General features: G+C 41.3%; 2 protein-coding genes and 2 non-coding genes across 4 annotated transcripts; all 4 read left to right on the forward strand.

Moving 5' to 3' along the window:
• Window positions 1-239: 239 nt before the first annotated feature.
• Window positions 240-2,670, forward strand: kcnj8 (potassium inwardly rectifying channel subfamily J member 8). The gene is made up of 2 exons (XM_077006684.1): window positions 240-1,064; window positions 1,315-2,670. The coding sequence occupies exons 1-2, from the start codon at window positions 715-717 to the stop codon at window positions 2,216-2,218; spliced, it is 1,254 nt and encodes a 417-aa protein (XP_076862799.1). The 5' UTR covers window positions 240-714; the 3' UTR covers window positions 2,219-2,670.
• Window positions 2,671-7,132: 4,462 nt separating this feature from the next.
• LOC143515572 (U4 spliceosomal RNA) lies at window positions 7,133-7,273 on the forward strand. The gene has a single exon (XR_013131138.1). It is a non-coding gene; the product is annotated as a U4 spliceosomal RNA (small nuclear RNA).
• A 132-nt stretch (window positions 7,274-7,405) lies between these two features.
• cmasa (cytidine monophosphate N-acetylneuraminic acid synthetase a) lies at window positions 7,406-13,957 on the forward strand. Its single transcript, XM_077006685.1, has 8 exons — window positions 7,406-8,138; window positions 8,273-8,415; window positions 8,529-8,678; window positions 9,029-9,162; window positions 9,503-9,597; window positions 9,788-9,959; window positions 12,424-12,589; window positions 12,764-13,957. The coding sequence occupies exons 1-8, from the start codon at window positions 7,915-7,917 to the stop codon at window positions 12,964-12,966; spliced, it is 1,287 nt and encodes a 428-aa protein (XP_076862800.1). The 5' UTR covers window positions 7,406-7,914; the 3' UTR covers window positions 12,967-13,957.
• LOC143515571 (U4 spliceosomal RNA) lies at window positions 10,527-10,667 on the forward strand. Its single transcript, XR_013131137.1, has one exon. It is a non-coding gene; the product is annotated as a U4 spliceosomal RNA (small nuclear RNA).
• Window positions 13,958-24,079: the final 10,122 nt, after the last annotated feature.

Here is a 24,079-nt window from a genome sequence, read left to right on the forward strand (position 1 = left end):
TTCTGTGGATTTTTAAAAGTGCAGCCTGGGCAATAGGTGTAAAAACTGAGAATAGATTGCTACATGACGCCCCCTGCTGGTCACCGTTAACTACGTTAGAACAATCTTAGGACAGCTTTTATTCCATTTTGGCCGTTGATAATATGAATTAAATTCTGATACTATGATCCTGATATTTTTCATCTTTAAATACAATTTATATTTTACAGCGTTAAACTAATCTAATGTTTATTTCATGGTTATGTATAGCTTCATAACTTACGTGCACATACATTTTAATTGGCTTTACATTGGGATTTATATCTTAGTTTGATACAGATGATGCAAACTAAAATGGTTTGCTATATTAACCTCGAAATAGTCCTCCAACATTATCTTTCGTTGACCGAATGGGAGAGTGACCGCCCATGAGATGCACGTCTATCGCCTTTGGACCGCAGAAGTGTTGCTGGACTCTGTTCCGATTAACAAACTTTTTTGAACTCGCGTTAAGTCCTGCGTAGTGTGCTTGTAGTCTGCCGAGAAGTATCAGCGTGTTTACTAAATGCAAATTGTAATCGCCAGTTTGAATACATCTCATCATCAGAAGACTTTAAAGTTATGGAGAGTGCGCAGTGATTGAAGCTTTTGTCAGTATAGCGTCGTTTGTGTTACAGATTGGTTGCATGGAATACTGTTCGTGAGTTTTTCTGTGATAACTAACATGCTGTAACGATGCTGGCAAGAAAAAGTATTATTCCTGAGGAGTTCACTCTACCAAACGTGGTTTCGCGGATTCCCCGTAAGCCCGTGTTCAGGGATCGGGTGAACAAAGCCCGCTTCATCGCTAAAAGCGGAGCATGCAACTTGGCTCACAAAAATATCAGAGAACAGGGAAGATTCTTGCAGGACGTGTTCACTACTCTTGTGGACCTGAAATGGCGATTTACGTTAGTTATATTCACAATGACTTTTCTCTGTAGCTGGCTTCTTTTTGCCATGGGTTGGTGGCTGGTTGCGTTCGCCCACGGGGATCTGGACCCCAGCCGTCAACCGGTCATTGAACAGTGCGTCACCAATGTCAAGTAAGTACAGTAGGCTACTTAGCAAGTAGTAAATAGATTAAAACGTTTAGTAGTAAAATGTTGTTTATTATACCTGAGTTGGGACTGATTAAGTGTGGACCTCTCAGTGACAGAGCTTGGGGGCATTATGTTCTTAATCAGTATATTCTGCTACTATGTGGTTAGTACAGTAGCAACTGCAGCCGTGTTAACCGAAAGCACCTGTTGGTACGATAATCCGCAGTGGCCTATACCTTCTGATTCTGCTCAGGTCCTTCACCTCAGCCTTCCTGTTCTCCATCGAGGTGCAGGTGACGATCGGCTTTGGCGGGCGCATGATCACAGAGCAGTGCCCGGATGCCATCGCCGTGCTCATCCTGCAGAACATCGCCGGGCTCATCATCAACGCCGTCATGTTGGGCTGCATCTTCATGAAGACGGCGCAGTCGCACCGGCGCGCAGAGACCCTCATCTTCAGCCGGCAGGCGTGCATCGCCGTGCGCAACCACAGACTCTGCTTCATGCTCCGCGTGGGCGACCTGCGCAAGAGCATGATCATCGGGGCGGCGGTGCGCCTGCAGGTGGTGCGGCGCAGCGTCACCCCCGAGGGCGAGGTCATCCCCATACACCAGATCGACGTGCAGACGGAGAGTGCGGCGGCCGCCGGCAACAGCATATTCCTGCTGGCTCCGCTCATCATCTGCCACACCATCGACAAGGACAGCCCGCTGTACGACCTGTCGGCTATGGAGCTGCAGTGCAGCGACCTGGAGGTGATCGTCATCCTGGAAGGCGTGGTGGAGACCACGGGCATCACCACGCAGGCGCGCACCTCCTACGTCAGCGAGGAGATCCAGTGGGGCCACCGTTTCGTGCCCATCGTCACCGAGGAGGACGGCGTCTATTCCGTCGACTACTCCAAGTTCGGCAACACGGTCAAGGTGGCGACGCCGCGGTGCAGCGCGCGCGAGCTGGACGAGAAGCCGTCCATCCTCATCCAGACGCTGCAGAAGAGCGAGCTGTCGCACCAGAACTCGCTGCGCAAGCGCAACTCGGTGCGCCGTGCCAACTCGCTGCGTAAGGGCGGCTCCATGCGTCGCAACAACTCGGCCCTGGCCGTGCCCAAGGTGCAGTTCCTGGCGCCCGAGGGTGGCCCCAACGTGGCCGTCACATGACACGCGGCGTGGATGCCCTGGGCTGTCCTGCTGGTCCTGGGGCGTTTAGGTACACCTGTCTGTCCTCTTCCTCTTTTGGGCCTGACCCTGCTTCTCTATCTGTCTTGCTCACATACTTCCTCCCTTCACACCCATTTAAAGAAAAAGATAAATACAAAGATATACTGGAGCACTAATATTGAATAAGATTTTTTTCCTGAACTTATATTACTGCCCAAGAGCAGTTGCCCATTTTTACTTTGAGAAATCCAGTCAGTGTATGAACTTAATAAAGTTTCCTTTGTTCACTGTATTTTGTTTTATGTTTCTGTGTTTTACACTTTGTTAACAGTGGGCCATTCAGAGCCACCCTGGCCCTCTACACCTTCAGAAAATGTTGTAAAAATAATATTTTAAAAGGCACCAGTTTTACATAATGTATACATAATACACAATCTAAATACAAATCTTTTGTCTCCAACTCTCTGTGTGAGATTTTTTCTGCTTCTGCAGTTGCTGGAAAATAATCATATAATTGTAATGAGTGTGTTATGAGTGACAATTTAAAAATGCCAGATGTGATGTGACGAATCACAAGCTACCGGAAAAAAAAACTAGGCAGCTATCTAGCTTGTTGATTTGTGATGGAAGTTAGCAAGGATATTGTTGAGACTATTATCTATGCCGTTTTCAAGAGTTTGATGAAGTTATTATCCATAATTTTTCCCCCTTAATTTTTTTGGCGGTCATGAAGACACAATTGGGCCCTAAACCCACCCTAGTGGGAAGAGGTCAGTCCAACACAATATACAATCTAGCAATTAACGAAAAATACTTCATAAAACTGTTCTGCTTTTCATGACAACATACATCTTCCCACCACTAGAGACAGTATTGCATCAATCTGGTGCTCTTGGATGCAGGTACACATGAGAATTTACTGAACTCGCGAAAAAAACTGATATTTTCAGTATGGATGTGTAAACATTGCTTTATAGTGGCCACACTCTAGTCATAAATCCAGTCCAGTCCAGTTCATCAGGCCAAGGTCTGGAAGTCCAACTATTTAACATCTGCATGCCTTGATTTGCCTATCAAATGAAATTAATTCAGTCGTATTAAAAGTACTTTTTGTACTATATTTATTGTCGTCGTACCCCTTCTCCGTCTCGACTGTCCTTTCCTCTGTCCCGCCTTCCTAACGGATTCTCCCTTTTCTCCGCATTGTTCTCCCTTCTCTGTCCTGTCCTGTCTCGCCGCCTGCATTTCTCATTTTTCTCTGCCCGTTTCTTCTCTCCTTCTTCGTCTCAGCGATCAATGTTCCCTGTCCCGCCTTCTTGACCGCCTGTATATTTCTTTCTTTTCGCCGTTTCTCTCTACTTCTCAGTCTCACCCATCAGTTTCTCTATACTTTTATTTTTGTCTTTCGCTACGTCTTCCTCAAACTCCCATCCGGTCTCACGCTGTATGCCGGTTGGAACCGGCTTGCTAGTATCACGTGGTACAGCCAAATTCGTCATGCCATTGGTCCGTAGGTTTCTTTGGCCAGCGTGGCCACTACCGTATTTTTACATCAGCATCATTATCAGTTGGCCTATTGAAAGTTATAGATACTGTGGGTCAGTGGCGTGCACAGACATTTTGGGGGCAAGTGCTCAGGGGGGAAAAGGGCGCTTTTTAGCGCACGTGGAACACTTCATTATAAAAACAATTACACAAACATGTTATTTGTAACATTCTCTAAACGTGAGTTTTCAATGGAAAAACATCACACCACCAACTGATAAATCCATATCCAATATTAACTATATACAGTCATTGTTAAGTCCTTCAGTTAACTTCTGTTTACCCTCCACTGTCTGCAGGCCTTGTTGCATATATTTTGCAATTAGTAAATCAATATAGGCCTACAATTAAGACAGTAAAAAGATTTCACGTTGGGCTTAGAGGGCAAACGGTACTATTTTACTTGATGTGTGTGTTACCTGGCTGGTGGGCACGGGAGAAGAAGCCTATCTGTGACCGTGCATGCTGTGCTGAAGACGCTTCCTTCCACTCGCTGAACTGAGCTGCTGCTGCAGCGCATCTGGTGTGACAAAGGAAGAGAGAGGTCGAGTGTGTGCGAGGTGGGGGCTCATTTCAGGGCATTGTTTTTAATCGCTCAGGTTTTCAAAAGATCATTTCAAACCGACCTCAGTAAAATGTTAATAATAATTTTTTTTTTAAACCGAAGTTTCAAAAGGGCACTTTCGTTGATAAAGGGCAGAGTTGGTGGTGCTTTAGCACCATCTGATGTCTATGTCTGCACGCCTATGCTGTGGGTATTACATTTTATTAATTATAATATAACGTAACACATAATATTCACAGTACCGATGTAAAGTGTAATTCAAATTTGTGGAGAGAAATATTTATAACTTTTTTAGCCCTCTTGACTCAAATTTGATGAGTGCTATTAACATCAACTCTTATCAGAGGTGCAATGACTACACTTCTTCAATAAATGTTTTAACCAGTGTATCTAGCTGTCATTTTGCACTGATCTGACATTAGGCTGGTACAATGTGAGTAGTTAAGGTACTTTTGCCATATTTGTGTAACTTAGCTTGCTCTATTTTTATGGGTGGTAGATTTGAGTAACTGACAGCTTAGCTCATTTACAAGTAGCTTGTCCAACACTGCTGCACATCATACAGGACTACGATGCAAAACCACCACACAACAAAACACTGCAGCAAAACAGTCCTCGGTCCTCCCGGTCCACCCGTCTGGCGTGCATCTCCCTGCCGATGCTGCTCACTATCTGCTACATCACCAAGCACAACCCGCAGAGACACAGTGACTGTGATTTGGTTGTTGTCCTGGAGACCACGGGCATCACGATGCACCTTTACCTGAACGATGGGGCCATCGTAACCATTGCCACAGCTGAGAAGGATGGGTTTTAAGATTAGCTTTGAGCACTAGCTTTTGAGCCACAGGTGAACAAGCAAGCAAACTTAAAAGGGAGACTGTTCCGCGGCTTGCGGCCAGCAATACCAAATGCCTGCATCGCCAAGCTTTGAAGAAGTAACGCTGAGCAAAAGTGAGTCAGAGGAATGAAGACTGTGTGCTGGACAGTATGACTACCAGACTACCAAAATAAGAGAGGGCAAGGTCATGCAAATATTTAAAATCCAGCACAAGCAATTTATATTGTACATGAGTTCTCATACTTTCTGTTTCAAAGATGGACTGATGTGCTCCAAGGACCTAGTATGGCTTAAAACGCTTCCAGATGCATTCTGCAAATACTGCAAAATCTAATCAGGGAGTCCAAAGTCATTTCTAGGTGTTGCAAATGCAAGAATGATAGTCTCAGCAGCAGGAAAAAAGAAAAGAGTGAATCCTAGCAATGTTCTTTGAATGAAAAAATAAGACCCATCCTCAGAGACGTCTTGGTCAGGGTTCCCTTTTCTCTCTGGGTTATGCCTAATTTGTAATGAATTTAACTGTCGCAAAACAAACAAACAAACCTTAATTTGTCTTTCAAACCTTAGGATGTCTTTCTTGAGATCCTAGCAAAAGGTAAAAACTTTTGTATGTATATGTATGTAAATATGTAAATGTATAAAGAAACCAGATGGAGTGTTAACCTATCACTTTGTGGCCACAGCCAATATGAACCAAGCCTTATGAAGCTCTACACTGCGTTCTTGAGTTGACAATATTTCTTAAATTAAATGGAAATAAAAACATATATATAAAGAGGGAGAGAGAGAGAGAGAGAGAAGAGAGAGAGAGAGAGAGAGAGAGAGAGAGAGAGAGAGAGAGAGAGAGAGAGAGAGAGATATTTGGAGTTGTATGGTGTTTCTAAACATCGATCTATTTCTAAAACATCTGTTTTTTAAAACATGACATTATGTTTTATAATGTCAGATTACAGTTACATGTTTACAATTGTAACATGGACTACCTAATCAGTATGAGTTTAATACAATTCCCTTTGCTTACCTTAATTTATTTTATTAAATTTTTGCTTCATTTGTTTCTATAGCTTTATGCATAAATACAATACGTACATTCAACATAAGAAATACTTTTAGCGCATAAATGAACTGTAATCCGTACAGCAAGATTACAATGAAAACAGATTTCCACCCCACCACTAGAGGCAGTATTGCATAAAACTGTTGCTCTTGAAACACGCAAGCGCATATTAGAAAATAAATAACTTTAGAAGCTATGCAAAAACAGTGGAGAGAATTTATGTATTTGAAAAAGTTAAAAATTGAAATATTTTATGCTTCTGGTAAGAGGCCACTAGTATGTAGTATGTATTATGTACAGCCAATCATCTCGGAGCAATGCAGTTTAACATGCCATCGTCCAAGAGATTAATGAACGTTCGTGAACGTCATCATTAACTGAATTCTGGTAAATCCAGCAATTACATTCATAATATTTCGAAAATTCATTTGTTAACTCCATGTGGGTCCATGTGGGCTTAGGTGTAGCCTGGAGCGATTTGTAAATGATTACAGTAAACACTGCTACCTGGTGGTCAATCTCTGGTAATAAACATTGTTAAATGTTTTAGTTTAACTGGACAATTCAATAATAATGTGCGATGGGTCCCGCTTATCTTTCAAAAATGTAGTTTTTGCTGTTTATTGCAAAAGCTTTACTGGTTGTATTTCTTAAATAAAACCTCTATTGTCAAACGTTGATGACGTTCCCGCTTCCCATCATGCAATGCGATATACTTTTGTACAATTCTACGGATCCTTTTTCATTTAAGTCTTCTTTCTAAAAATATAAAATAAAGTATGTAACTGGAAATGTGTATTTCTTTGATATTATACGTCGGGTGAATTATACGTCTGTTAACTGTGTCACCGTTTTAGTGATTTTGGTAGTCTACATTCAGCTACTACCTCCTCAGAAGCGTTCTCCAGCTTTGCGCAGTGGCAGTATCGTAGCCTATGAGGTTTATCCGAGGCGCGATTATTGCTAGTTGAAAACTTTACCCAATACCCCGCCGTGACGACTTGAAATATAGTCGGCGCTGGCAATTTTTGACGGTCTCTCCGGAGGCTGATTTACTGGTCAATGAAAGAAACATAAGTTGTTATCTTGTAGCAATGTAATTAAGAACATCGGAATTAGTCCTTGTCGTTAAGAAGGATGTTAGGAAATCAAACCAGTTTCTGGTTGTTGGAAATGTAATTTCTGTATTTTTGTTATATGTGATAAAAACTAATACGGCTTACGTTTTCAAATGTTACCAATATCAAGACTTGGGGTTAATGAATGAAATGTATGTAGTCAAAATGTAGACTTTCTAAATAAACAGTAGTTCTACGTATTAGTCGAACTAATTATTACGTGTATTACGTGTATGTGAAGACTATCGTTATTCAGCATTATTGTACGTTAAAAGTTAATTTTGTGTTGAAATGATCAAAATGCACAAATTGAAATGCGCGTTAGGGGAGGTGCAGTGTGTAAGTTAAATACGGTAAATGGGCTCGTGTGTCGTTGCAGTGTTCGCACTCTTTTCTTCCGCGATGTGGAGATATTTGTACACTGAATTCGTCCGGATTGCATTATTGCTTTACTGAGGCGTGTACTCCACCGCAGACTTGGTTTTAAGTTATTACCTGATCCGATTACTGAAGTATTTGCTATTTCTTTTAATATTTCCTGCGATTTATTTTATCTACGTAGTCTTTGGAATGGCTACATCAAGACGCGCTATAGATGGTGCGATGGACGGCAGCAATAATTACCCAAAGAAACGAAGCAAACTAGATGCCAATGGCAAGAGACACGTAGCCGCGGTTATTCTAGCTCGTGGCGGCAGTAAAGGAATTCCTCTGAAGAACATCAAAATCCTCGCGGGTGTTCCACTGATCGGCTGGGTTATACGGCCAGCTCTAGACTCTAAAGTGTTCGACAGGTGATTGATTCAACAATCCAATTAGCTAAATGCATGATGTCGGGCAGCATGACCGTACGGGTGACCAACCCATTTACCACCGCAGCTACGTGGCTCTTGTTCGTGTCTTGACGTTTACTGGTACATATCTGCAGCATATGGGTATCCACTGACCACGACGAAATCGAGAGGGTGGCAAATGAATGGGGTGCTCAGGTCCACAGGAGGAGTGCCGAAGTGTCCAAAGACACAACAAGCTCCCTGGAAACGATTCAAGAGTTTTGCCGAGCTCACACAGGCAAGTAAAATCGTTAAAACGCACACACAATATAAATAAAATATATTTATTATAAATAAATGATTTTTATTTGATATATATTTCCCCTTTAACACGTCGCACCACTCCCTTAGAGGTGGACATCATCTGTAATATCCAGGCCACGTCTCCATGCCTACACCCCCGTCACCTGAAACAGGCCGTGGAGATGATGACCAAACATGGATATGACTCGGTGTTCTCTGTAGTCCGCCGACACCACTTCCGTTGGCAAGAGGTCAAAGGTTTGTGAAAGATACACAAATGAGCATGTAGATGGACAAATGGAAGCCACAATGAAGTACTGTGAATAAACTTTTTTGTTTGTTCAGGTTTATTTGGCATTTTGGATTGAAGTGTAATTGAGTCAATTTAGGATGCAGCTAAATCATTTACTTTCTTTGGCAAGGTCTCTAATGCACATCACTGAATTATTTCTGAAATGTGTGTGCATGTATGAGTTTTAAATGGAAAATCAATGGAGTTTTGTGTTCTTCAACTGAAAGACCTCTTGGTTTAAGATTGTCCGACTGTTCCAAGATCTTTTGCTCCATAGCTTATTTGAAGGGTTTCCTGTGTCTTCTTTTCACTCAAGTGCTCTCTGAAACTGCACCTCTGAACTTGAATCCAGCCAAGAGGCCCCGTCGCCAGGACTGGGATGGAGAGCTCTGTGAAAATGGGTCCTTTTACTTCACCACCAAAGAACTTGTACACAAAGGAATCCTGCAAGTGAGCGATGATCCAGTGTTGCATATGCAGGCAGTGAATGAATCTCCAAGTTTTTTTCTTTTCGATATCAGAGGAATTAGACAACACACCTCAGAGTGATGACATAGGGACATTGACAAGATTCAAACCAATCACACGAAAGCAAACATTTAATTTAATCAAGAATTTTAAGCATAACATTAGGCATTATTTACCCACAACCTTGTGGCAGTTCGAAGCTTGTATTCACAGCCAGTGACCTGAGCCTTGAACATATACCGAGACTAATTTACCCAACGGTTAATGGTTTATTACGTAAGCTTTCATGCAGTGTAATCTTTTGTGATGTCCTCCTTTGTAGGGGGGGAAGATGGCCTATTTAGAGATGGACCCAGAGTACAGTGTTGATATCGATATTGACATCGACTGGCCTGTTGCAGAGCAGAGGGTGCTCAGGTAAACCAGCAGAACGGCACAGAACCTCCTCCACAGCTTACCTCCTTCTTTATATTTGCCATTTGCCCTCTTTTTGTTTGGCAGATGTGGCCACAACCCTTAAGATAAACATGTGTGTGTGTGTGTGTGTGTGTGTGTGTGTGTGTGTGTCTGTGTGTGTGTGTGTTTGTGTGTGTGCGCCTCCATGCAGGTTTGGTTACTTTGGTAACGATGACCCGAAGTCTGTGCGTCTGCTCCTGTGTAATGTGTCAGGCTGTCTTACAGATGGGCAGGTCTCTCTGAGTACAGCCGGAGAGGAGATTGTGTCCCTTAACAGCAGTGATTTGGCTGCTATCAAACTTCTGCAGAGAGAAAACATTGAGGTAGGTTTGAATAAAAGTACTTCTGCTAAGCTGATCTGTGATTATGTTAACCAAAATCCTTTTTGTGTGTAGAGAAGTGCCCCAAAAAGTTTATTTTTAAACAAAATGGTCTTGTAGAAGGCATTGGTAAAAATGCTTTGTGGTTCTGTTCTGCTATAGGCCTACATTGAAATGAACAAATAACCAATATTGGCTGTATCGTGGTATGAATGACCGGGTTTCCGTGTTGGACCTACTGCGATGCAGCCACCTCCCCCTTTTGGTGCAATCCACACCTCTTGTTCACACTAATTTAACCCTTCACATCCCTTACTCTTACGTGTTTGTTGTTCATTACCCACAATGCATTGCATTCCTTCTTTAACTTTTTTATACTATTTGAACTGTTTAATGTTTACAGAAAGCATTGATCACTAAGTACATGCAAGCGTTTTTTTATTTAATATGAAGCATTTTAATTACAGCCTGCGAGTTCTAGTAGTTCCAGTGTTTACGTTACGACAAAGCACCGTCGACGTGTATAGGGACGCTGTTAACCAGCTGTTGGAGTGCTGAAGAGGTCGGGTCAGCTTTGCGCAGTGGCAGTATCGTAGCCTATGAGGTTTATCCGAGGCGCGATTATTGCTAGTTGAAAACTTTACCCAATACCCCGCCGTGACGACTTGAAATATAGTCGGCGCTGGCAATTTTTGACGGTCTCTCCGGAGACTGATTTACTGGTGAAAGAAAATAAGTAGAGACAAATATGTGTAGGTATGTGATAAAAAACATCGAGTCTGTTTCTGCTTATAGAAAATGTGATTTCTGTATTTTTAGTTATACGTGATAAAAGTTTATACATGTTTTTAATACCCAATACCCCGCCATGACGACTTAACATATAGTCGAAGCTGGCAATTTTTGGTGCTCTCTATACTAATTCTTGTTAAAATTTTGATTTCCGTAAGCAGTATTTGTATTATATTTTACAGACTTTCCGTATTTATTTTGATCTGTAGCTAACTAAAGTTCTAGATCGGACCATTTATAATTAAGTTATTCTAAAAGCAGTTCAGAAGGATCCGTTTACATAAATATACTTCAGCCAGCTTCAGCAAAAGTATTATAGTCTTTAATCATTTGAATGTTTACACAATTTAAAAAAGACATTTGCTGTTACTGGTGTATCGAAATGCGGAATCAAACTGAATCGATTCATTTGAATCACGGTGTTCCGAAACACTGTTTCGAAGTCCGTATCAAAACGGGAAAGTCACGTGACTGTTCCAAAAACGGGTTTCGTTCAGAATACGGTCTCTGGTTTCGTTACGTCACGCTGTTTCGATAAGTTTAGAATCTTTTTGCGCGTTTTAGTCCGCACTTAAGTTCAAGCAGCTGGTCTGAGATCAGAATGTTTACTGATTACTTGTAATCAGTTGTGATTACAACTGATTACTTGTAATGTTTAATTAATAAAGTATTACACAAGCGTTTCCCTACCTTGCAATGTAAAATGAATAATGTCAGCTATATAAATCCACTGACTAACAGTGTATCATAATGAAAAATACATCTTAATCATTAAAACAACCCTGTTTTCATGACAATTTTATTTAGGGACACAATATGGTATGGGGGAATATTTCATGTCCTATTTAATTAAAAACACATTACTTCTGTTTCTGTTAAGTAAAAGTTGTGGAATTAGGCCCTAGTTGTCCACTAGAAGTCACTGTGCCTTGTGTTGATTCGAATGTTTCACAAGACCGAATCATTTTAAGAATCAATTGGTTCATTTGATTCGATCTCCCAAAAGCCCCACTTTTGCCATCACTACATAAAAGTCTTTGCTATTTTACATTGGGTAACACCATTCTGGTATTGCTGTACTATCCTTCTGCGCAACAATGGTGGACTTGGTGATCCTCTTACTATCTTGGCTTCAGAGAGACACTGACACTCTGAGAAGCTCTTTTTATACCCAATCATGTCAATTGACCTCATTAATGTTAATTGGTCTTCCAGCTGTTTGTTATATGCTCAATTTCCTTTTTTCAGCCACTTATTGCTACTTGTCCCAACTTTTTGGGGATTTGTTGAGACTGTGAAGTTTTGAATCAACATATTTTTCTTTTAAAATGTTACATTTACTTTTGATTTGTCATCTATGTTCTACTACGAATAAAATATTGACATTTGCCATCTCCACATCATTGCATTAATTTTTTTTCACAATTTGTTTAGTGTCCCAACTTTTTTGGAATGCGGTTTGTCATACACTTTATACATTCAAAGAGTACCTGACATCTACCTATACATCATCTTATAGCATTGCTTATTTATTTATAAAAAAAAGTTTTAAAGTTATTCATGGCACAGAGCTTCATAAGCCTTCAATTTTTTCAAATGACTGATTCAAACAATTTCTGACATTTCAGACATTGCTATATTTTGCATGTTTGCTTTTTCCGTTCTGTCCCATCAGGTGATCCTTTTGACTTCCAGTGAGAACCCTATACCGGTGACCCTTGCTGACGAGCTACACAAGAAAATGAACTGTGAGGTGAAGTTCTTGAAAGAAGGGAAGCAGGTGGAGGTTGAAAGACTGATGTTGGAGAAGAAGCTAGAGTGGAAGGAGGTGGCCTACATAGGTAAGTATTTCCATACATTTATAAGGAGCATTTCTTACCTTTTACATTAATAATGGTTATTTGGTGGTTTGTATACGTCATGTAATTAGGTTAAGAAGTACTTAGCGCTACGAACATTTCGGGAAACCCACCCCAGATCTGTCAGCGTTGCTCTGACGCTCTTGCTGTCTGCAGGTAACGACAAACTAGATGTGGGTTGCTTGAAGCAGGCTGGACTGAGTGCAGTGCCCCTTGATGCCCCTATGATGGTGCTCCACGCAGCAAAGTACCACTGCCAGAGTGTGGCGGGTCGCGGTGCGGTCCGTGAGTTCTGCGAGTACATCCTGCAGTGGAAGAAGGTGCCTGGGCCTCAGACTGCGCAGGCCTCCCACTCTTAGAGATGAGCTTCTGAACAGCGCGAGAGCGTCCAATGACTTGTCAGGTTCAAATGCGGCTTGGGAGTCAGTGTTTGGATCTTTTTAATTTCTTTTAATTGTGCTTATAATGTTGACCGGGAGTTGAAGTGAAATGAAATGAATGATGCTGATTGCTGCTGAGCAAGGAATACTGCAGGTGTGCAGTCGATGACGGCTAATGGTGTCCCTTAGAGCTCTGAGGTGAGAATGACACTAAACCTTAATAGCCAGCAAGAGATTCATGTCAGCTGTCTGAGTGTAGGATTCAAATGAAGAATGACAGATAACTGCTGCATTTGTGATTTTTATGTTTGTTTTAGAGTGATCAGTATGTTTAATGTTTTACTGTAAAGCCAAAGATGAAGTTTCTCACTTACAGAAATTAATTAAATTGAATAAAGATCAGGTAATGTTCTAATGACCCAGTGTTCACTTCAGGTTTGTCATGTTTGTTTTAAAAATCTATAGCTTGTTTGAGAGTTATGTGAGAGTAAAAAGGGGTGTGTGTGATGGGTAATGAACATGGGCAATTCGTAATCCGTTTGCATTAAAAACGGCCAATTCATCAAATACAGATTACATTCTGTTTGTTTGACTTGGACTGGGACTGGTGTGATGAGTCAAAACATCAAAACTGGTGTGATTTATTTACCTTTGGTAATGAACCCTAGCAGACACTAGAGGGCAGCCTTGGTCATGAAATTGCAGTATCACTACAACATTCAATTAGCAGTTTTTTGGTCCTGGTTGATAGGTCTTTAGTGAAACGCATTTCTGATTCAACAAAAGCTTCATCGAGCTATCACTCCTTATAAATATAGAGAACTGTATTTATATAGTTATAAAATTATATTTATCCTATAAAGGGCATTTACATATGTGTCTGAAACTTTGTAACGTTTATATTTATTTTTAGTGTTATAATGTACGTTAGTTACTATGCATTCGTTTAATAAATGGGAGAATCAGCTGACTTTTGTTTAATTGATCTTCAAACATACATGAACACACATGAACGTGTTGGATTGAATGGGGATTCAATATGCAAACTGAAACTGCAAACTACAAACTGCAAATTTCCTTGGCAATGGTGTTATACAATAAATAATAACTATAGGAACATACTACATGTCAGATTAATGGGCATATTATATATATATATATATATATATATATATATATATATATATATATGTATAAAGTACAAACATTTGTGAAAGAATGGGTCACTCTTAGGAGCTCAGTGAATTCCAGCATGGAACTGTGATGGGATGCCACCTGTGCAAGTGTTTGGCCATGTAAACTGATGGAGTGGGGTCAGCAGATGCTGAAGTAAATAGTGCGAAGAGGTTGCCAACTTTCGGCAGAGTCAATCACTACAGACATCCAAACTTCATGTTGCCTATAGATTAGCTCAAGAACAGTGCGCAGAGAGCTTCGTGGAATGGGTTTCCATGGTCGAGCAGCTGCATCCAAGCCATACATCACCAAGTGCAATGCAAAGCGTCTGATGCAGTGGTGTAAAGCACTCCGCCACTGGACTAAAGCAGTGGAGATCACGATCTCTGGAGGGACCATCTCCATCTGGCAATCTGATGGATGAGTCTGGGGTTTGCGATTGCCAGAAAAACTGTACTTGTCTGACTGCATTGTGCAAAGTGTAAAGTTTGGTGGAGGGGGGATTATGATGTGGGGTTGTTTTTCAGGAGCTGGGCTTGGCCCCTTAGTTCATGTCATACCAAGACATTTTGGACAATTCCATGCTCCCAACTTTGTGAGAACAGTTTGGAGCTGCCCCCTTCCTCTTCCAACATGACTGTGTACCAGTGCACAAAGCAAAATCCATAAAGACATGGATGGCAGAGTCTGGTGTGGATGAACTTGACTGGCCTGTACAAAGTCCTGACTTCAACCTAATAGAACACCTTTGGGATTAATTAGAGCGGAGACTGAGAGCCAGGACTTCTCGTCCAACATCACTATGTGACTTCACAAATGTTTATTTGTTTTTTAAATAAATATTTACTTATACACACACACACACACACACATGCGGCCATTATACACACATATGGCCATTATAATGAGCTTTGACAGGTGCTTAGAACATCGGTGGAGTGATACTCACAGCCCATGATGGGAGTATGAAAATCTATATCGTTCTCGATAAGCTCCCTGTAAGCTCCTTAATTTGCAATCCCACGCAGTCTCCTCTCCCTGTGTGAGAGGGTGAACCCAATTAACTCCTGGCCCTTCTGGTTCAGCATACCGCTGAGCTGCCATTGCTCATGTGCACCCAGGCCTGTTGGGTGTTCGGGCTTGCTTTTCACCCATTGTTCCACAAAGCTGCTCTCCCTCAGTGATTCTATTAAACCAGAGTCCTGGGTCAGATAAAGAATGCTGCTGTTGGAACAAAATGGTGCTTCTCTCAGTGCAAAAAAAAGGGAAAACAGACAGGCGAGGGGTTATGTACGTATTCCACCTATCATCTGGCTTGGTGTAAAGCTGCTCAAACCTGCAGAAGCAACTTTCCTTGGAAACTGTAAGGCACCCCATCTCTACAAATAAACAATTAACCGAAACCAAATTATTGTCAGATGTTCATATATACACAAACCATATTGTTCCACTGAATGAAACTCATTATGAGGTAGAGCAAAATCTGATTGGTGTAGAGGTTTCAAGTTAACTAGAACAGTTGTTATTAAAATCATGTGCCTCAGATAGTATTTTTTCTGGCAAGACAGATATTGAAGAATATGTCTTTTGCCATTTCAAAAACACAGTTTGTCATTTGTTTTCACACACCCAATGAACGAATTTGAATATTGAATTTGTAGCTAAGCAGTGCTCTTCTAGTAAGTAGGAGGGCTCTGGTTCAGTACTGTGGATTATCTTGATGGCATTTATTGCATTGAAATACGTTTATTGTTTATATAACCTATTATATTTTGTGAAACATTGGGAATGTATATCCCATGGCATTTGAATTTGTTTTTCTCTGTCTCCCGGAGATGAGTTATTGGTTAAACAAAAGTCAATGTAAGGATTTCAGTTGAGACTCACAAGTAGGATCGATATGGTTGGAGGTGTTCCTACTCTTTGCTGTCTGGATCATGGTTTATGTGACAAAACCAATTAAAGAGGATCAATATGGACTTATGAGACCCTGCACATTGGTCGCAGGTGCAGTTAGTGATTGACAGGGCTGGCAGCAGCAACCCAGGCCTTGCTGACTCCTGTGGTCTCATTACAGCCCCCTTCCACTCTCCCTCAGCAAACGCAGCCGACAGACCCCCAGACGCAGGTGGGCTGGGCAGGACTGGCTTGGCTTCATGAGATTCTCAGGAGACATTGCTTATGAGATATTTTAAGCATAACGAACTTTTGCTTCTCCAGTTTTGAGGCCAGCATTGTTAGAGCTCCTTGATACGGTAGCGCTAACTGTTACTGCGAGGCATTAAGGGATGTGCCATGTCACAATGTCCACACGACATGATGTTTATGAGTTCATCATTGCCAGATCAGTTAATCACTCCCGCTGACAGCATGACAATGTAAGGGGATGTGGAGGGCAGTCCGTTGGCTGAGATCCAAGCCCGGACAGTGCGGGAAGACGGTTGCTCACGTTGGGGCCAAGGGACCGGTGGACTGACAGTGACGGAGTGCAGCGATTGGGTTACCGCGATGGTCTGTTGGACATGGGGTGGGAGCAGCTCGCAGATGTCCAGGTCTGCAGTGGAGCCTAGTGCAGCACGGCCGTGCGGGTGACAGGGTCATTGTACGTTAGTGTACAGTATTCCTGCTTGATGAGTCACGCTTCTATTGGCTCCTGCAGGAGCTTTCAGCCTGACCTACATTCTTCTTCAGATCGATGTCAGAATTCACAGAAGCTCGTTGACTCGAGTGCTTCATTTTCTCTGTGCTCTCAAATCCAAGAAAAAAGTAAAATGATTACTTGCGCTTATACAGTTACTGTACACGTGAGAGATTCAGAATGTCAAAAGTCTTTTTTTTTTTGCCCTCCCAGCCCCCCAAACTTAGATGATGACGTCCAACGTGTTCTATATTTGACTCAATTCATCAAAGTCACACACACAAGCCAAGCTGTGATGCACTGTTGGCTTTAAGCCGCAGCTGTTTCCTGAAGGGTCAGAGCACCATGATTTTCAGAGCTGATATGTTCCATACATCATCCCCCTGGGAGGGTTATTGGATGCTGACAGCAGACAGAGGATGGGTGACAGGCACACGGATGTTTCAGGACCTTTGGGTTTAGGTGTGCTCCCTGGTTTGATAACAGCCAGTGGGTCACACACCTGTAAAGAAAGTTCTGGCATGTTCTGAGATGAGTGTGAACTTTCACTGACTTTCTGCTAGTAAGAACTTAATGACTTGTGCTTTTTCTCAAGCGCTATTATGGTAAAGTGTGATCAAGCATGTTTAACCGTAGCAATTTAAACTAACTAAACTGAGCTAACCACATTCAGATATTGCTTAGTAAAACCACTCTTGCATGCATCTAAGTATTTGGAGTTCATTCGTTTCAGAAGTGGGTTTAAAATGTTTGTAACTCTAATTGCTTCTGCATCTGAACATTCTTGTTCCCTTTTGTCTTAATAAAAGTTTGGTCATTTGTGGTAAGGACATTTCATTCCTGTGTGGACAAGCCTGAAGTCAGGATTGGGTTTGGTTGACCTTCACTCTTGTATTGCTCCCTTCCTGACTGTCATACACATCATCAACCTTGAGATCCACAGTTTCAGTACAGCCCATTTAAAAGTCTCAAACTGAGACTTCAAAAAGTCTCAATCTGTCAAAATGTCTATTGTAAATTTGACTTGCTTTATAGAACAAGCCAAGAGGTCTTGTTAATTTCAATAAATTGGAAACCAAGAGGCCTCTTTATACTATATAGGAGGTGTGACTGGAGGGGTTATCAGACGACACCAAAAGTCAAATATATTCCGGCAACAAACCACATTCCCCTGAGTTAACTTATGGTGATTTTGTTACTATGCTAATTATTGAATATTGAGGAGAGGAGAGCTATGTAAAACGTGAATTAAAATTTCAAATGAATGCAAAGCAATCATGCTTCTCTTAGTGCCATTAATGAGACCATTCCCACTGAAACTTCCAAAGGCTCTTAAACCAATACAAACAAGTTCCATAATTGTGCCCCAAATATACTCAGAGAGCCAGAACCCCCATACTTGCTTTGTTTGTGGTCAGTGTGTATCGGAATCTCCATACTCTCTTTATTTGTGGGATTAGTGAGTCAGTAAAAGCTTTTATCACTTTTAAGCTGTTGCACAAAGTTTCTGCTTTTATGTGCTTTTGTCCATGTCCTTAATGGATGTCCCAGGTTGCTTTGCCCCATTAGTGGGATTATGTAATGACATAATGACCTGCAGGTTCCATCTGACCTCTATGCTGCTGAAGAGGTGTTTGTTTTTTATTGATTGTTTTTTTTTTTCCGGAAAGATGTTTTATGCCACACGCATGGGATTTGATGGTGTATTTGTGCTGAATTGCTGACTGGCAGTAAAATGCCACAGAGAGATGGTTTTTATCTACGGATGGAGAGCGTGAAGGTGTTGGGACAGATAATGCCTGCACTGTGGTCAGGCATCAGTTCTCCAAGGACAGTCCAGTGACCTGAACTAACTCTGATGCACCGAGTTGACTTTGACTAGCATGTGATAAAAGCTTCTTTAAATTATGCATGGGCTACTGAGGTCCTGCTGTTCAAGCAACTGGGAGTGGGGGTGGGGGTGGAGGTGTTGGAGAAGATTACCAGCTTCTATAACAGCCATTAGCACGAATCCAGATAGGCTTTCAAAGAAGAAAGAAGTTGAAACCCAGGTTCGTGAACATACGGAGAGGGAGGACTATGGCTAGACAGAGAGGAAAGATAAGGGAGATCAGGCTAGGTGTCTCATTGCATACTGTTATCTGATTACCTTCTCCATCGATCTGAGAGAGAGGGCAAAAGAAACACAGTCCATCAGGGTGGTGTTTACAGGGCCCAAGTGTTCATTGTCAGTCCTGCTGGGAAGATCTGCTATTTAGCTCACGGGTAAGTCAGTCAGAAAAAAATCTATCAGTTCCTCATGTCCTACTTGAAGGTATTGTCAAATTCATGTGCATGAGCAAGTTTTGGTGAAGTAAGACTGCCTATTATCCTTTTTTAAACACAATGAAGCTATTGCCTAGAATTAGTAATACATAATATTATGCCTCTATTCACTTTTTGCTAAATTAGGCTCAGAGTACTTTCCAGGGAATACTTTCAGTGGGGATGGAAGCCATCGGACAGCGTTTTCAAATGTTCAGGAGTGTTTCTCTTCTGCTCCTTCCTTTTATTATAAGCAAATCATTATGTTTTATTTTGATCTCATATGTTATCTCTGGGCCCAGAACAGCACGGCCAGTACAGTCGATCATTTATCATTCCGAATTTAACCTTTCTCCAAGTGCCAGCAGCGTCTCCCCCTTCTCTCACTCATCATCATTCACGTCTGTTTCTTGGAAAAGGCCATTTACTAAACGCTGTGCAACCTTTTTCTACCTGTCCTCCCATAATTGCCCAAAGAATTAGAAATGGACTGGATTGTGATCAATGGTGAGGAGTGATAACACCAATTCCCTACATCGTTAGAAGGTACTTGAAGTAACTCGGCTACCTCCTTTATAATCTCAGGAGTAATGAAAGACAATGGGGAATGGAATAGTGGCTTTTAATATTTTTTCATTGGCTATTTGTTTGCTTGTTGTGAGCTGAGTAGGACACCCTTGTAAATTGTAGAATACAGTGGAGTGCAGTGAAGTGTATGTAACTAAGTAGTGTAGTTTACTCTTCAAGATGTACTTTGCAAACACAATCAAAAGTGAGGCAATTAATTTAATATTAATGTGTTTACAGGTCAATATTCAATAATCCGTTATGATCCACTATAATGGATCCAGTTTATAGTCTCATCTTATTTCTATATTTGGAAAAGATCATTGCACTAAAGAAATGGCATGAGAATGCAACTGTTGGACATAGTTTTTGATCACCAAGGAAAGGAAATTGTCACGGTGAGGTGGCCCCCTACCGGTCGCCTCCGTCCACAGCGGCTGTTGTTGTTTTGTGACGTCATGTGCGTCCCTCAGGTGGGCGGAGCCCGTGATTTGTCTCACCTGAGGGTCGTTTGTTTGCCTATATATGTTTTGTCTTTGTACCAGTTGACCGCTGGTCATTATATCCTTAATTTGGAGATATTGCACGGGTTTTTGGTTTGCACACTTTCTATTAAACTATCCTTTTTCCCTGAGACTTGGCGTCATCGCTTCCTTTTTAGTTGCTCTCCCTGCCCGTCACAGAAATGCCCTACTTAATATTTAATATGGTGTAATACTTGTTTAAGTTGTTATAGTTCACTAAACTACACTATTCACTATATATATATATATATATATATATATATATATATATATATATATATATATATATATATATGGCTTCTTCACCTAGCTGCTACAACGTTTTTGAGAGAAAACAGACCACAGGATTGATATTGTGCCTCTAAGTGTAGTACTTGTAATCTAGGCTATGATTAACTGGATGAAGATTAGGGTTGGATCTAAACTCTGCGGGGTGGTAGATGACCAAAACCAGACTTGAGCACCCCTGAGGTAGAACATCTTGCTAACCATCTGCTGGACCAAAAAAAACCTTTTTGGCATTGGTTTCATTCATGATTAATTACATCATCATCACGTTTCTGCAACTGTGTACTACCCACTGCATGACTGAATTTCCCACCTTATCAGAAGTGTCTTCAATGTTCTTTAATACTTTGCCCCAAGTTACTCATATCAGAGTTCTTTGATCAGAGTATATGTTTACTATGTGGAAAACCCAGGTGTGTGATTGCTATTCTCAGCATTTGTCAGAAGTGGGATGGCATTTTGTGGTTGCTATCTGCAACCTTTGTTTTTATGAAAATTCTGTATCTGAACTGTCGTGTTTTCACTGACATTTTAGGAATAGTTATATTGTAACTCAAAAAATGCATTTTACAACATTCCAAGCAGTGATGAATTTATAAAAAAGAGTGAAAAGGTCAAAGTTAATTTTGACATAAGATACTGTATAAGAAGAAATTGAGTTGTAAAACTTTTATATAAGCTTTTCAGTGTTAAATATACCTTTACATGGTTAAAAGGTGTTTCATGAGAATTACCCTTGGTCCTTTCTACAGACTCTTCCTGGTCTTCCAAAATGTTATAAAATTAAGAGTTCGTTGTTACAAACAAATAACTTCACAGATGAATTTATTGTGATAAAGTAATCTATAGTTCGACATATGCTGTGTGGAGCACTAGGGAAGGCAAAGTCTCTTCATGATATCTGCATGATGTAACTTTTGTAAAATCATAATCAGAAGACAATCAGGAGTCTCAGTGTTTAGGTATTGTGACGGGCAGGGGTGAGCAACTAAAAGGAAGCGATCACGCCAAGTCTCAGGGAAATAGGATGGTTTAATAGAAAGTGTGCAAACCAAAAACTCGTGCATTGTTCCGAATGAAGGAAATAATAACCAGCAGTCAACTGGTACAAAGACAAGACATATATAGACGAACAAACGACCCTCAGGTGAGACGGATCACGGGTCCTGCCCACCTGAGGGACGAACATCACGTGACCAAAAACAGGACCGCTGCCGCAGTAAACGGGGGCGACCGGCAGCGGGCCCCCCCACAACTTGACAGGTATTATATTTCTCTGTGTTTATATATATTGTTTAACTAATCGGCAGTGATTTTCTAGAGCTTATCTCTACAAAAATATCCCAACAAAATTAATCATTTGTAATTATTCAGGCAAATCGTTTACCAAAATTGGTGTCAAAGTTTGGAGCTTAATAGCAGACTTACAGCCTAACATTTCCTTACAAACTTGTCAATTTTAATGAGTTAGAGAAAAAAGCCAATTATATTCTCTCTTCTGATAATCCCTCAGTACATTTGTCTTCACCTGCAACCTTTAAGATGCAATTCTAAGCTTCTTTAAATAATCCAAATTAATACTAATTTGTGTTTATATGTGGATTATAGACCTGATGTAGGGAAAATCAATATTCTTAAATAACTATTTACCACTTTACTAGATTTAATAGAGTAAAGTAAATCATACAAAGAAACAATGCCTCTAATTAAAAATGTTTGAAATTATTTTCATGAGCAAGAATGCACCAGAATGGATTTAAGAATCTAAAACTGAATAATTAGTTGTCATAACATTGCGGGAGACTACGCACAAGGAGACTGCACGCATGGAGTCCTTTAATGAGGCAGAATAATAAGTTTACAAGCTAGAGTAACTTAATGAAGCACCATGAAAGTTCAGGAAAAAAGAATGACATCCATAAAAAACACAGGAGGCTATGGTTGCACAACTGAAAACCTTCTCGAGGGATTCTTGAGTCAAACAATCCAGAAATAACCTTTGGGACACTGTCAGACGGTCCAGATGATCCTGCCATCAACATGAGGTTCAGCATACCCTCAATTTGGATCCAGTATTAGTTCTGCAATAGCACTCAGAGTCTGGAAATGTCTGCTGCTGTGGTGTAATCTTAGGATGGCAGAAACCACATGTGCATGCTACCCAGGTGAAGGTTCTTTCAAAGGTGATGGCTACTGTGAAAAACACACAAAGGTTGCAAACAGTCACAGATAGCTGGTCAATAACACTGTTCGGAAAAATATAAATGGCGTTCACAGATGTTACGTGCATGGGTCTTCACTGGTGATTGGCCTGTTTGTGCCTGGAAGGAAAAGAGAAAAAAAACTGTCTAGAAATGTCTAGAAAAAAAGTATAGTCCCTTCAGTTAAACGACTGTGACAAAGCATGGCATGATAAAGCTATCAGAATCAAACAGTAGGCCTTCTGATAAGGGATCCACTGCTATTAGGTGTTGTCTTCAGTGACCTGAAGGTTTGTAATGAAAAGTATGCCACCAGGGACAATGGGCAGATAGGTAAGTGTGCTAATGTACTGTATAGAAAGATGACAAATGACCTTAGACTTCATTGTATACAATGCAGCAGAGGGTATTTTATATGAAACTCTTCATGGAAGACCAGCAGTACTGAGCAGGAATAAGCTATGGAATAAAAATGGTTCCAAGTTGTCCATTGCTAGTGGATGGGTGCCGGGGGGCTCTCAGCTATTGAAGTGTGACAGTCGTGTTGAGAGATATGTGCAAGTCCAGTGTATAGCCAGGTTGCTGAATCACACGCTCTCAAAGACAGTGAAGTGGCAGTTCTGTGGCCCAGTTCTTGCTAAGGTTCCTGTCTAGATTAGTGAATCCAGTGTGTACTGTGAGGGGAGTTCTTTCTTTTTGGGCGCTGAAAGAAAAGTCTGAATATGGACTACACCTGAATGATAGGCTGGACTGGTCAACCAACACGGACTTCCTGTACAGAAAGGGGCAGAGCCGGCTCTACTTTCTGAGGAGGCTGGGGTCCTTCAACATCTGTAGGAAGCTCCTGCAGATGTTCTATCAGACTGTAGTGTCCAGCTGTCTCTTCTACGCTGTGGTGTGCTGGGGAGGGAGTATCAAAAAGAGGGACGAGATGCGACTGGACAAGCTGGTCAGGCGTGCATTGTCTGTAGTTGGTGTGGAGCTGGACTCCGTGGTTACGGTGGCGGAGAGGAGAACACTGCGCAAACTGCTCTCCATCATGGAGGATGATGGTCACCCACTGCACACCATCATTATGGACCAAAGGAGCAAGTTCAGTGGCAGATTCCTGTCACAGAGCAGCTCTACAGACAGACTCAGGAAATCGTTTGTCCCGAGAGCCATTAGACTCTTCAACTCCTCCCAGTGGAGTCGGAAGAGGGAGGGGGGGACAGATGAGGAATGAGTCTCTTCTGTCCCACAACAGTTTATACTACTACAGTACATCTGCCCTTCTGAACTCTGGTCATTTGACTGTTTGTCCTGAACATTTATGTTTATGTCCATACATTCTGTACATTGTCAGTACATTGTCAGTATATCCATACTCACTTCGACACTTTTTAAGGACATCC

The sequence above is a fragment of the Brachyhypopomus gauderio genome, chromosome 5, assembly GCF_052324685.1.
Source record: "Brachyhypopomus gauderio isolate BG-103 chromosome 5, BGAUD_0.2, whole genome shotgun sequence".
Taxonomy (NCBI): Eukaryota; Metazoa; Chordata; class Actinopteri; order Gymnotiformes; family Hypopomidae; genus Brachyhypopomus; species Brachyhypopomus gauderio.